A 12,814-nucleotide genomic window follows, 5' to 3' on the forward strand; every position below is an offset into this window, starting at 1 on the left:
CAAAGTTCTAAGCTAAAATATTTCACATAGGAGGTTTTGTCCCGGCAACGACGAATTGCTTTTACACATATCAAGTGAAAAATCTGCGGCAAATTAAGAAATACCGTCGTTATTTGAGAAATATGAAAACATACTTAAGGCTTGTAGACAGGACTGGTTTATGTCGTATTCCGCTGCTGATGCCGTCTTTTGTTACTTTCTTCAGGTCCAGGGCCAGCACCGTGGAATGGGAGTGCTATGTCTGTAGATTCTCATTATCTTTGTCCATGTGACTAGAGCGCCCAGTTCAAACAGTAAAATGGAGGTCAACAGAAAAATAGCATGATCCCTGGACCAATAAATCACTAGTCCACTGAATTTTTCTTATGTACATTGGCCATACCATTTTGTCGCCTATTAAATATTGCATATCGCGATACAATTCATGAAATGATGTCATTGATAAGTGAAGCAATGAAACGAAAGCAACATAATAATAATAATAATAATAATAATAATAATAATCGTATGGCCTCAGCTACCGTGTGCAGACATTTCAATGTGACGCCATCTGGCTGTCTGCTCGTCAATTTCGACGTTCCGTTTCACTCTAGGCCCCCCACTAGATGGAAGGCCGAGTAAACCGAAACTCTCTTGGGCGTCTATGGCTGAGATTTTATGAATTTTGTCGAGTAAACACCAAATATGTCACCAAAGATCTTTTACATGCCGACATTGTACGACATGGAGTGTCGAATGGACTTTTTTCCGCCCTTCAAAAATCCGACTACCTCTGCCGGGTTTGAACCCGCTATCTTAGGATTCGGAGGCCGACACTCTACCGCTGATCAACTTCAGTGAACACAGATATCACACACGAAATTGTTGAAAGTGTAAGACAAAAGACATTACATGTGTCACTGTGAGCGCAACACCAAATGTACTTGTAAAGTGGTAAAGTACGTATACATAATATTCTCCAAAAATCAAATATTTCTTAATTTGCCGCAGATTTTGCACGTGATATGTGTAAAAGCAATTATTATGTTCCATTTGTAACAAATTTTATAGTGATATTTGGGTGATATCAATGCGCACTATACCCCAGATTAAGAAGGAAAGAAAGAGAGAACAATAAAATAAGAATTAAAAGCAGGTCACTTTCATACATGATAAAACAGACCACTCTCCCTCATAAAATGGATGACGAGGTTTGCTGACTGCTCGTCATCTCGTAGGATGAGGGAAAAGGTACTCGAATGTTTTAGGCTACGGCGCAAATCGGTCAGGTCCACGCACTTTGTAAGTACATACACGGGGGAGCTTGCCCCTTCGGTAAGGAGTGCGTTGCTATACCGTGGCCCATCCGAAGACGACATGATACCACTGCTTCCCTCCGAGAAACCCGAAAGTATGTCAGCAACAGGAAGAAGTACAGGAATGCCTGTAGGTGTGAGGTACAAGAGAGACAATTTGTTCTGTACATTAACGACCAACTACAGTAGATGTTTGTTATTCGTATTTGCACCCTACATCTCTCAGTTGATTCCGACAAGAAAGCGGTTTGTTTACTGGGCGTGGGCCTGAGCGGGGTTTGTGACATTCCAAGAACAGTACGGCTAGGACGAGCAGGTCCTCGTCTGCAATTTAATGGGGTCCACTCTGAACATCCTTCGGGATAATCTGAGTGTACTGTAATGTACGCAGTTTGTTCTCTCTTAGTTCACTTGAACTCTTGGAGGAATTAATTTTGTTTGTATTGCACTCAGTGTAATTCCTCTTTGCATTTTTAGTAAGTTTATGCTACGTTACAGTACCTTAGTTTGTGATCGTTAAATTGATAAATTACAGAGCTCGATAGCTGCAGTCGCTTAAGAATGGCCAGTATCCAGTATTCAGGAGATAGTGGGTTCGGACCCCACTGTCAGCTGTCTGCAAGATAGCTTTCAATGGTTTCTCATTTCCACCCCAGGAAAATCCTAAGGCTGTACCTTAATTTAAACCACGGACACTTCCTTCCCACTCCAAGCCGTTTCCTGTCCCATCGACGCAATAAGACCTATCTGTGTCGGTGCGACGTAAAGCAACTTTGTAAAAAAGAAATAAAATATTGATAAAAGCAGGGAGCAAAGCATTTTGTTTGTGCTGCATAACTTTGAAATAAGTCAATTTCAAAAGAAAATTTGGAGAAAAAGAAATAAGTGAAAGAAGATAAATAAAATTTAAATTAATCAAATTACGTTTTCTCTTAGATTTCACTTCGCTTGATAGATGAAAATACACTGACTGACAGAGCAAATGCAACACCAAGAAGGAGTGGTCAGAACTTTATGCCAATTGCAGGGTAGACTGACGTCACTGAGCTATGCTCATGATATGAAATGCGCCGCTGTGCTGCGCACGTAGCGAACGATAAATGGGACACGGCGTTGGCGAATGGCCCACTTCGTACCGTGATTTCTCAGCCGACAGTCATTGTAGAACGTGTTGTCGTGTGCCACAGGACACGTGTATAGCTAAGAATGCCAGGCCGCCATCAACGGAGGCATTTCCAGCAGACAGACGACTTTACGAGGGGTATGGTGATCGGGCTGAGAAGGGCAGGTTGGTCGCTTCGTCAAATCGCAGCCGATACCCATAGGGATGTGTCCACGGTGCAGCGCCTGTGGCGAAGATGGTTGGCGCAGGGACATGTGGCACGTGGGAGGGGTCCAGGCGCAGCCCGAGTGACGTCAGCACGCGAGGATCGGCGCATCCGCCGCCAAGCGGTGGCAGCCCCGCACGCCACGTCAACCGCCATTCTTCAGCATGTGCAAGACACCCTGGCTGTTCCAATATCGACCAGAACAATTTCCCGTCGATTGGTTGAAGGAGGCCTGCACTCCCGGCGTCCGCTCAGAAGACTACCATTGACTCCACAGCATAGACGTACACGCCTGGCATGGTGCCGGGCTAGAGCGACTTGGATGAGGGAATGGCGGAACGTCGTGTTCTCCGATGAGTCACGCTTCTGTTCTGTCAGTGATAGTCACCGCAGACGAGTGTGGCGTCGGCGTGGAGAAAGGTCAAATCCGACAGTAACTGTGGAGCGCCCTACCGCTAGACAACGCGGCATCATGGTTTGGGGCGCTATTGCGTATGATTCCACGTCACCTCTAGTGCGTATTCAAGGCACGTTAAATGCCCACCGCTACGTGCAGCATGTACTGCGGCCGGTGGCACTCCCGTACCTTCAGGGGCTGCCCAATGCTCTGTTTCAGCAGGATAATGCCCGCCCACACACTGCTCGCATCTCCCAACAGGCTCTACGAGGTGTACAGATGCTTCCGTGGCCAGCGTACTCTCCGGATCTCTCACCAATCGAACACGTGTGGGATCTCATTGGACGCCGTTTGCAAACTCTGCCCCAGCCTCGTACGGACGACCAACTGTGGCAAATGGTTGACAGAGAATGGAGAACCATCCCTCAGGACACCATCCGCACTCTTATTGACTCTGTACCTCGACGTGTTTCTGCGTGCATCGCCGCTCGCGGTGGTCCTACATCCTACTGAGTCGATGCCGTGCGCATTGTGTAACCTGCATATCGGTTTGAAATAAACATCAATTATTCGTCCGTGCCGTCTCTGTTTTTTCCCCGACTTTCATCCCTTTCGAACCACTCCTCCTTGGTGTTGCATTGTCACTGTCAGTCAGTGTTCATGATAAAACTGTTAAAGGTCGGGCTGAGTGGCTCAGACGGTTGAGGCGCTGGCCTTCTGACCCCAACTTGGCAGATTCGATCCTCGCTCAGTCCGGTGGTATTTGAAGTTGCTCAAGTACATCAGCCTAGATACATCATCATAGATTTAGTGGCACGTAAAAGAACTCCTGCGGGACTAAATTCCGGCACCTAGGCGTCTACAAAACCCGTAAAATTAGTTAGTGGGACGTTAATTCAATAACATTTTTGTTTATCATTATTAAAACTGTCACAATGATATTTATAGCATCATTTTCCGTGTTCCAAAATAAATAAAACTGCGAAATTCCTCAATTTATTCGCTCTCATGAGAACTATGAAAGATAATTTGTTGCATTAGTTTTGAAGTGCTGGACAATTTCTTATATTCAGCACCCAACGAAAGGGAAGTACACCCGAAATAATAATTTTATTGTCTATACGTCCCACTAACTACACTTTTACGGTTTTCGAAGGCGTCGAAGATAACTCTGAGGCTGAGCAGTCATCGTCTTGATGAGAATTGGAAAGGTCGAGCGACTGTCATCCTTGCTATACCAATTCGAATGACACTTCCTGTTCAGATTTTGTTCGGGAGTACATTACGCACAACCTTGCAAGAAGCGCAAGTGAATAATGTTTTCATGCTTCTCTGCAGATTTGAGAACCAGTGACGTTGAACAACGGCAGACATATAACGCGGGGCACTATACTTTAATTTTGCAATTCAGACAAAGAGATTTATAAGCACTCTCAGTTAATTGTTTACAATTTGATTTACGGTGCACCGACACAGATAGTTTTTAAGGCGACGATGGGATAGGGAATAAGGTACAGCCCCAGCATTTGGCTGGTGCGAAAATGAGAAACCACGGAAACCCATCTTCAGGGCTGCGGACAGTGGGGTCAGAACCCACTATCTCTCCAATACAAGCTGATAGCTACGTGACCATAGCCGCGCGGCAACCTGCTCGGTGCGGTTCATGAAATACGATCTTTTTCTAACACTGACACTTCAAATGTAATATTTGTTCTTGTGTCTTGGAGCGCAATAATGTTATCCTAGGCCACAACTTTCTTCCTAAACTGGAAGTTCTTCTTTGATGGACAAAAGCCCATTTCGTTGTTTGGTTTTAATGTTTGTCAAACACGAAAACAATTCTTCACATAAATTAGAGATGCGGAGAACGGGAGTCATATACAGCAAAGTCTCGATTTTCTTGGTTAATGAGGACCCGAGACTGCACGGAAAATAGAAAAAACACAGATAATCCAAAATACATAATATGCTCTTAAAGGAAACTGCGCATTTAGTGTCTTTACAAAACACGCTACGTACACTGACTGACAGTGACAATGCAACACCAAGGAGGAGTGGTTCGAAAGGGATGAAAGTTGGGGAAAAAACAGAGACGGCACGGACGAATAATTGATGTTTATTTCAAACCGATATGCAGGTTACACAATGCGCACGGCATCGACTCAGTAGGATGTAGGACCACCGCGAGCGGCGATGCACGCAGAAACACGTCGAGGTACAGAGTCAATAAGAGTGCGGATGGTGTCCTGAGGGATGGTTCTCCATTCTCTGTCAACCATTTGCCACAGTTGGTCGTCCGTACGAGGCTGGGGCAGAGTTTGCAAACGGCGTCCAATGAGATCCCACACGTGTTCGATTGGTGAGAGATCCGGAGAGTACGCTGGCCACGGAAGCATCTGTACACCTCGTAGAGCCTGTTGGGAGATGCGAGCAGTGTGTGGGCGGGCATTATCCTGCTGAAACAGAGCATTGGGCAGCCCCTGAAGGTACGGGAGTGCCACCGGCCGCAGTACATGCTGCACGTAGCGGTGGGCATTTAACGTGCCTTGAATACGCACTAGAGGTGACGTGGAATCATACGCAATAGCGCCCCAAACCATGATGCCGCGTTGTCTAGCGGTAGGGCGCTCCACAGTTACTGTCGGATTTGACCTTTCTCCACGCCGACGCCACACTCGTCTGCGGTGACTATCACTGACAGAACAGAAGCGTGACTCATCGGAGAACACGACGTTCCGCCATTCCCTCATCCAAGTCGCTCTAGCCCGGCACCATGCCAGGCGTGTACGTCTATGCTGTGGAGTCAATGGTAGTCTTCTGAGCGGACGCCGGGAGTGCAGGCCTCCTTCAACCAATCGACGGGAAATTGTTCTGGTCGATATTGGAACAGCCAGGGTGTCTTGCACATGCTGAAGAATGGCGGTTGACGTGGCGTGCGGGGCTGCCACCGCTTGGCGGCGGATGCGCCGATCCTCGCGTGCTGACGTCACTCGGGCTGCGCCTGGACCCCTCCCACGTGCCACATGTCCCTGCGCCAACCATCTTCGCCACAGGCGCTGCACCGTGGACACATCCCTATGGGTATCGGCTGCGATTTGACGAAGCGACCAACCTGCCCTTCTCAGCCCGATCACCATACCCCTCGTAAAGTCGTCTGTCTGCTGGAAATGCCTCCGTTGACGGCGGCCTGGCATTCTTAGCTATACACGTGTCCTGTGGCACACGACAACACGTTCTACAATGACTGTCGGCTGAGAAATCACGGTACGAAGTGGGCCATTCGCCAACGCCGTGTCCCATTTATCGTTCGCTACGTGCGCAGCACAGCGGCGCATTTCACATCATGAGCATACCTCAGTGACGTCAGTCTACCCTGCAATTGGCATAAAGTTCTGACCACTCCTTCTTGGTGTTGCATTTGCTCTGTCAGTCAGTGTATCACATTTGGAAGTCCACTGTATTACTTACGTATAACTCGCTGGAAACTCCCTCACCGTATTCCGTATGCCTTGCTTCCGGTTCACCTTTGGGAAATAATCGTCCACTTTTTTTCTGTTTCTGTTTTTCATTCACAAGGAAACGTCCCAGCGCAAAGCATTTTCTTTCCCTTTCGGTTTAGGGGCGTTGGAAATTATCTACATTTAGCCCTTAGCAAAATGCTTTGGTATTAATCACACGGCCAGCTCTCTCGGTAACCAGTAAACTTTTCGGCAATGAAAGATCCAGGATTTTATCGCTCCTTTACACATTATAAAGAATTTGCCGCTCGAGAAATGAGGAGTCTGTCTTGACTGTCGGTCTGTCCATTGAAATAAATGTTAATTTATTTTCCGTAGACTTTTATAACTTTCCTAACCAGAGCACTATTATAAATAAATAAATAAATAAATAAATAAACAAATAAATAAATAAATAAATAAATAAATAAATAAATAAATAAATAAATAAATAAATAAATACATAAATAAATAAATCGGTTACCCCTCCCTTAGTACCAATTCTTGATACAGAATTGGAGATGAGATGAATGGAATTATATGATAAGTTTTTACAGTCGGATGCCCTTCCTGACGCCAACCCCAGCTGAGTAGCTAATGAAGATAAAATGAATTCTAGTGAATGAAAATGGATAACGAGGTGGAATTAATCGGCTGTGACATATAAAATAAGAACCATCCCGGCATTTAAATGGAGGTAAAAATGGGAAATCTCAGCAAACCGACAGTGGGATTCGAACCCATGCGTCTCCCGAACACAGAGCTTGGCTCCATAGCTACTCCGCTCGGCAAATAAATAAATAAATAAATAAATAAATAAATAAATAAATAAATAAATAAATAAATAAATAAATAAATAAATAAATAAATAAATCTGTTACCCATCCCTTAGTACCAATTCTTGATAGGGAATTGGAGATGAGATGAAATGAAATTATATGGTAAGTTTTTACGGTCGGATGCCCTTCCTGACGCCAACCCCAGCTGAGTAGCTAATCAAAATAAAATGAATTCTAGTGAATGAAAATGGATAATGAGGTGGAATTAATTTAATTTAAATGGAGGTAAAAGTGGGAAATCTCAGCAAACCATTTTCAGGGCAGCCGACAGTGGGATTCGAACTCATGCGTCTCCCGAACGCAGAGCTTGACTCCATAGCTACTCCGCTCGGCAAATAAATAAATAAATAAATAAAGAAATAAATAAATAATAAATAAAAATCAGAAAGAAGACAATTACATTTCTTGGCCACATGATGAGGATAGATAACAGCAGATCGACAGAACGAGGGTTTAACAGTGGCAACCAGTGGATCCAAAGGGTAAAGAAAAGATACGACAGAGATAGGAATAACAGACAATATAATACAGGACAGAACAACTTTCAGACGATTGATACAAAACTACAAGGGTTCCAAGGGAAGGAGAAGAGAAATGTAAGAACGTCTGGGCACAAGAGACTAGCAAGCAGCAAAATGAAAGAATGACGAATTATTGGAAGTCAAGGAAAGAAGGGTCAAGATGAATGCACAGGGTTACTTTCCGAGGTCCTTTGATGGCCAAAATCGAAAAGCAGAAATAAATAAAATATTTCTATTCCACAAACTACCATCTCTCGTTCCCGAAGGTAGAGAACTTGAATTTCAAGGTACTGTGGTGCAACGAGCTATCGTAGCCTCATAATAAACGAAACTTTAGCCTGCTGTGACCATTTATCATCTTTATGCTAAATGCTGCGTTAACCCCACGGTCCAGGGGCAGCGTGTTTGCTTCTTACCCGGAGGACCTGGGTTCGATCTCCGGCCAGATTAGCGTTTTTTTAACCCGGAATAAGGACTGGTTCGAGGTCCACACAGTCCACGTGATTGCATTGGAGGAGCTATCTGACAGGGATATAACGTCCCCGGTCTAGAAAGCCAAGAATAACGGCCGAGAGGATTCCTTGTGCCAACCACAGACACCGCGTGATCTGCAAGTCTTCGGGCCGAGTAGTGGTCACCTCTTCGGATCTGTTGCGCCATGGGGTTTGGTTCGGTTTATGTAAGAAACTGGCGCCCATTGTTAGTGTTCTTCACAGGTGCAATTGTCTTCTTCTTCTTAATCTGCTTACCTTCCAGGGTTGGTTTTTCCCTCGGACTCAGCGAGGGATCACACCTCTACCGCCTCAAGGGCAGTGTCCTGGACTTTCAGACTTAGGGTCGAGGGATACAACTGGGGAGAATGACCAGTACCTCGCCCAGGCGGCCACACCTGCTATGCTGAACAGGGACCTTGGTGGGGAATGGGGAGTTTGGAAGGGATAGACAAGGAAGAGGGAAGGAAGAGGCCGTGGTCTTTAGTTAGGTACCATCTCGGCATTTGCCTGGAGGAGAATTGGGAAACCACGGAAAACCACTTCCAAGATGGCTGAGATGGGTATCGAACCCACCTCTACTCAGTTGACCTCCCTAGGCTGATTGGACCCCGTTCCAGCCCTCGTACCACTTTTCAAATTTCGTGGCAGAGCCGGGAATCGAACCCGGGCCTACGGGGGGTGGCAGCTAATCACACTAACCACTACACCACAGCGGCGGACCAGGTGCAATTGTACTGTACAAATTATGTCTTGAGGTAGGCCTATGTACAATATGCACTAATCCCCTCTAATCTTCCGTGCATGGTTGTTATTTGGGCACGTGAATAGCAAACCCATATCAATTCACTTCGAATTCTTCAAAATAGGGCCATACGTATAGTGTTTCTGTTGAATTCTAATTGCTAGTTGCTTTAGGTAGCACCGGCACAGATAGGTCTTATGGCGAAGAAAGGATAGGAAAACCATGCAAAACCATCTTCAGGGCTGCCGGCAGTGGGATTCGAACCCACTATCTCCCGGATGCAAGCTCAAAGCCGACCGCACTACCAATTCGCCTGGTACCTCTGTTGAATTCATGTACATCAAATTCTACACGTGCACTCAATTATTATGCCTATTAAAGTATTATTAGAAATTATCTACACCTTTCCATCACCAACTACACCACCACCTCTACTACCTACAGTAGTTTGAAAAACTTCCTGTTCAAAAACTGTAACAACCTCCCAGCTAAAAGTAAATAATAAAATTCTGCCAATCACTATAAAACAAAATGTAAAATCTTTTATGACGTCAACGAAATTATTATATTGGAAAATGATGCCCACTCTCTTCAATAATTTCTTACTACTTTTGTATTTATTTCTATATTGCCCCTTAAATGTGAACTTTGCTCGTTGGGGTCCACGTTGAAGTGAAGTGTTCTTTCAGATGACAGGATACGCACGAAATATTATGTAAAAGAATTCGGTGAATTCACATATAATATCTTATTAATCAATGAATCAATCAATCAATACTGATATGCATTTAGGGCAGTTGCCCAGGTGGCAGATTCCCTGTTAGTTGTTTACCAAGCCTTTCCTTAAAGAGTTACAAACAATTTGGAAATTTATTGAACATTTCACTTCGTAAATTATTCCAATCCCTAAGTCCTCTTCCTTTCCTTTCTTTCTTTCTTAATCTGTTTACCCTCCAGGGTTGGCTTTTCCCTCGGACTTAGCGAAGGATCCCACCTCTTCCGCCTCAAGGGCAGTGTCCTGGAGCGTGAGACTTTGGGTCAGGGATACAGCTGGGGAGAAGGACCAGTACCTCGCCCAGGTGGCCTCACCTGCTATGCTGAACCGGGGCCTTATTGGGGGATGGGAAGATTGCTAGGGACAGGCAAGGAAGAGGGAAGGAAGTGGCCGTAGCCTTAAGTTAGCTACTTACCGAGCTCGATAGCTGCAGTCGCTTAAGTGCGGCCAGTATCCAGTATTCGGGAGATAGTAGGTTCGAACCCCACTGTCGACAGCCCTGAAAATGGTTTTCCGTGGTTTCCCATCTTCACACCAGGCAAATGCTGGGGCTGTACCTTAATTAAGGCCACGGCCGCTTCCTTCCCACTCCTAGCCCTTTCCTGTCCCATCGTCGCCGTAAGACCTATCTGTGTCGGTGCGACGTAAAACAACTAGCAAAAGAAGTTACGTACCATCCCGGTATTTGCCTGGAGGAGAAGTGGGAAACCACGGAAAACCACTTCCAGGATGGCTAAGGTGGGAATCGAACCCACCTCTACACAGTTGACCTCCCGAGGCTGAGTGGACCCCGTTCCAGCCCTCGTACCACTTTTAAAAATTCGTGACAGAGGCGGGAATCGAACTCGTGCCTCCGGGGATGGCAGCTAATCATACTAACCACTACACCACAGAGGCGAACACTCCTCTTCCTATAAACGAATATTTGCCCCAATTTGTCCTCTTGAATTCCAACTCAACCTTCATATTGTGATCTTTCTTTTAAAAACAGCACTCAAACTTACTCGCCTACTAATGTCATTTCACGCCATCTCTCCACTGACAGCTCGGAAGATTCGAGCAACTCGTTTCCTTTCTCCCAAGTCTTTCCAGCCTAAACTTTGTGATATTTACGCAATGCTACTTTTTTGCCGGAATTTACCCAGAACAAATCCAGATGCTTTCCTTAGGATTATTTTTTTCAATTCTCGTATCAAGTAATCCTGATGAGAGTCCCATGCACTGGAACCATACTCTAGTTGTGGTCTTACCAGAGACTTATATGCCCTCTCCATTACATCCTTGCAATACATAAAGATATAACTCTTTTTCCACTTTGAAATGAAGAAAACAGCCCAGAGAGTATTACTTGTCTTGTTAAACGTGCATACGTTAACGTTTCTTTTGCTACTGAAGAGCAGAAAAAGTGCTCTGAAAGTTTGGCACATAGGCTAAACTCAATAATCGAACAAAGAATTATTTTGTAGTCAATTCTCTGCTCCAAACGGAATGGAATATAAAATTATGAACCTGAGGTTAAGAATAATCTATTATGTTATTTTCCTGCTATTAATTTCATCAAAGTGGTTAATCACTTTGCAACTGACACTGGATTGATATTAGCTAACAAAACAAAACATCCTTAAATTTATAAAATAACAACATTTACCGAGTAGAGGACACCGATGACGAAGCTACAATTTCTGAGTCCAAGCCAAGGAATAAAAGCCATTTTCCTTCTTTGCCGCCGCCTGAGATCTTGTGAGTGTCGGGTCTACACAGTGAGTGATTCTGTGATTTCAATAGATTATTAAATCTGAAATAACACAGCATTCCTGTAGCAGGACCTTGGACCAGATCAACACGCCAATCAGTTTATCTTATCAGAACATGACGTTACTGACTTGAAGCCGGTGTAAACTCCGTGCTAGGTAGACCAAGTCAACAGCTTACCGTGCTGCGTAATTTTGTATTCATGCCTTTGTGAGGACTTTGGAATTCAAACAGAACCCACTGTATTCGAATAAAGCCCGGATGCTACTTAAAGCCCATTTAGAATCGAAACAGACATGTGAGAGACTAATCGACCGAGTGTGCTACGCAAGACAGATCGTGTCTGGCACCATGGATGAGTGGTTAACGTCTTGGCCTATGGATCTCGGGGTCACGGGTTCGATATTCGGCTGAGTAGACGGATTTAAAGTCCACCTCTGTGATTTAGTTGTTAGTGTAATTGGCTGCCACATCCAGAGACTTAGGTTCGATACCTGGCTCTGCCACGAAATTTGAAAAGTGGGGCGAGGACTTGAATGGGGCTCACTCAGACCCGGGAGGTTAACGGATAGAGGGGGTATCGATTCGCACCTCAGCCATCCTCGAAGCGGTTTTCAGTGGTTTTCCACTTCTCCTCCAGGCAAATGCCAAGGCGACAGCCGCTTCCTTCTCTCCTCGTTTTTTATCCCTTCCGATCTTCCCATTCCCCCAACCCCTGTTCAGCATAGGAGGTGACGTAGTAATCCTAGTCCTCAGTTGTATCCCCGACCCAAAGTCTCACGCTCAACGACACTGCACTGGAGGCGGTAGATGTGGGATCCCTCACAGAGTCAGAGGGAAAAACCAACACTGGGCGGTAAACGAATTAAGGTCATGTACTACAACAGCCCGATAAAAGTACTGTTGAAATTTATGCGGCAGTTTGCACATTTATTTGGAAATTCGGTTGAAAACGCGTAAAGCTACTTTCGTTTATGTGCAGTCTGGGAGAATATTATCTAGTTTCGCTATGCGGAAATTGGAGAGCCAATTAAACTTTTCTATCTGGGACTTTACTCCTAACGGGGACGCTGCTGTAAGAATCAAGATAGCTGCACATCGTGACGAATCTACATCTGCATGAGACTATACGAAAAATAAGTTGTTATAATGTCATTTTTTCCTTCTTTATCTG

The 12,814-nt window shown here is 45.0% G+C and overlaps 1 protein-coding gene across 1 annotated transcript in view; it reads right to left on the bottom strand.

Annotated features, from left to right (window-relative positions):
- LOC136877231 (uncharacterized) overlaps window positions 1–11,671 on the bottom strand; it is an 88,968-nt gene extending 77,297 nt beyond the window's left edge. The window contains exon 1 of the mRNA XM_067151085.2: window positions 11,537–11,671. Within this exon, the coding sequence (XP_067007186.2) occupies window positions 11,537–11,599 (63 nt within the window). The 5' untranslated portion in view covers window positions 11,600–11,671. The remainder of the gene's footprint in view (window positions 1–11,536) is intronic.
- Between the last annotated feature and the right edge of the window lie 1,143 nt (window positions 11,672–12,814).

This window comes from Anabrus simplex, chromosome 7, assembly GCF_040414725.1.
Source record: "Anabrus simplex isolate iqAnaSimp1 chromosome 7, ASM4041472v1, whole genome shotgun sequence".
Classification (NCBI taxonomy): Eukaryota; Metazoa; Arthropoda; class Insecta; order Orthoptera; family Tettigoniidae; genus Anabrus; species Anabrus simplex.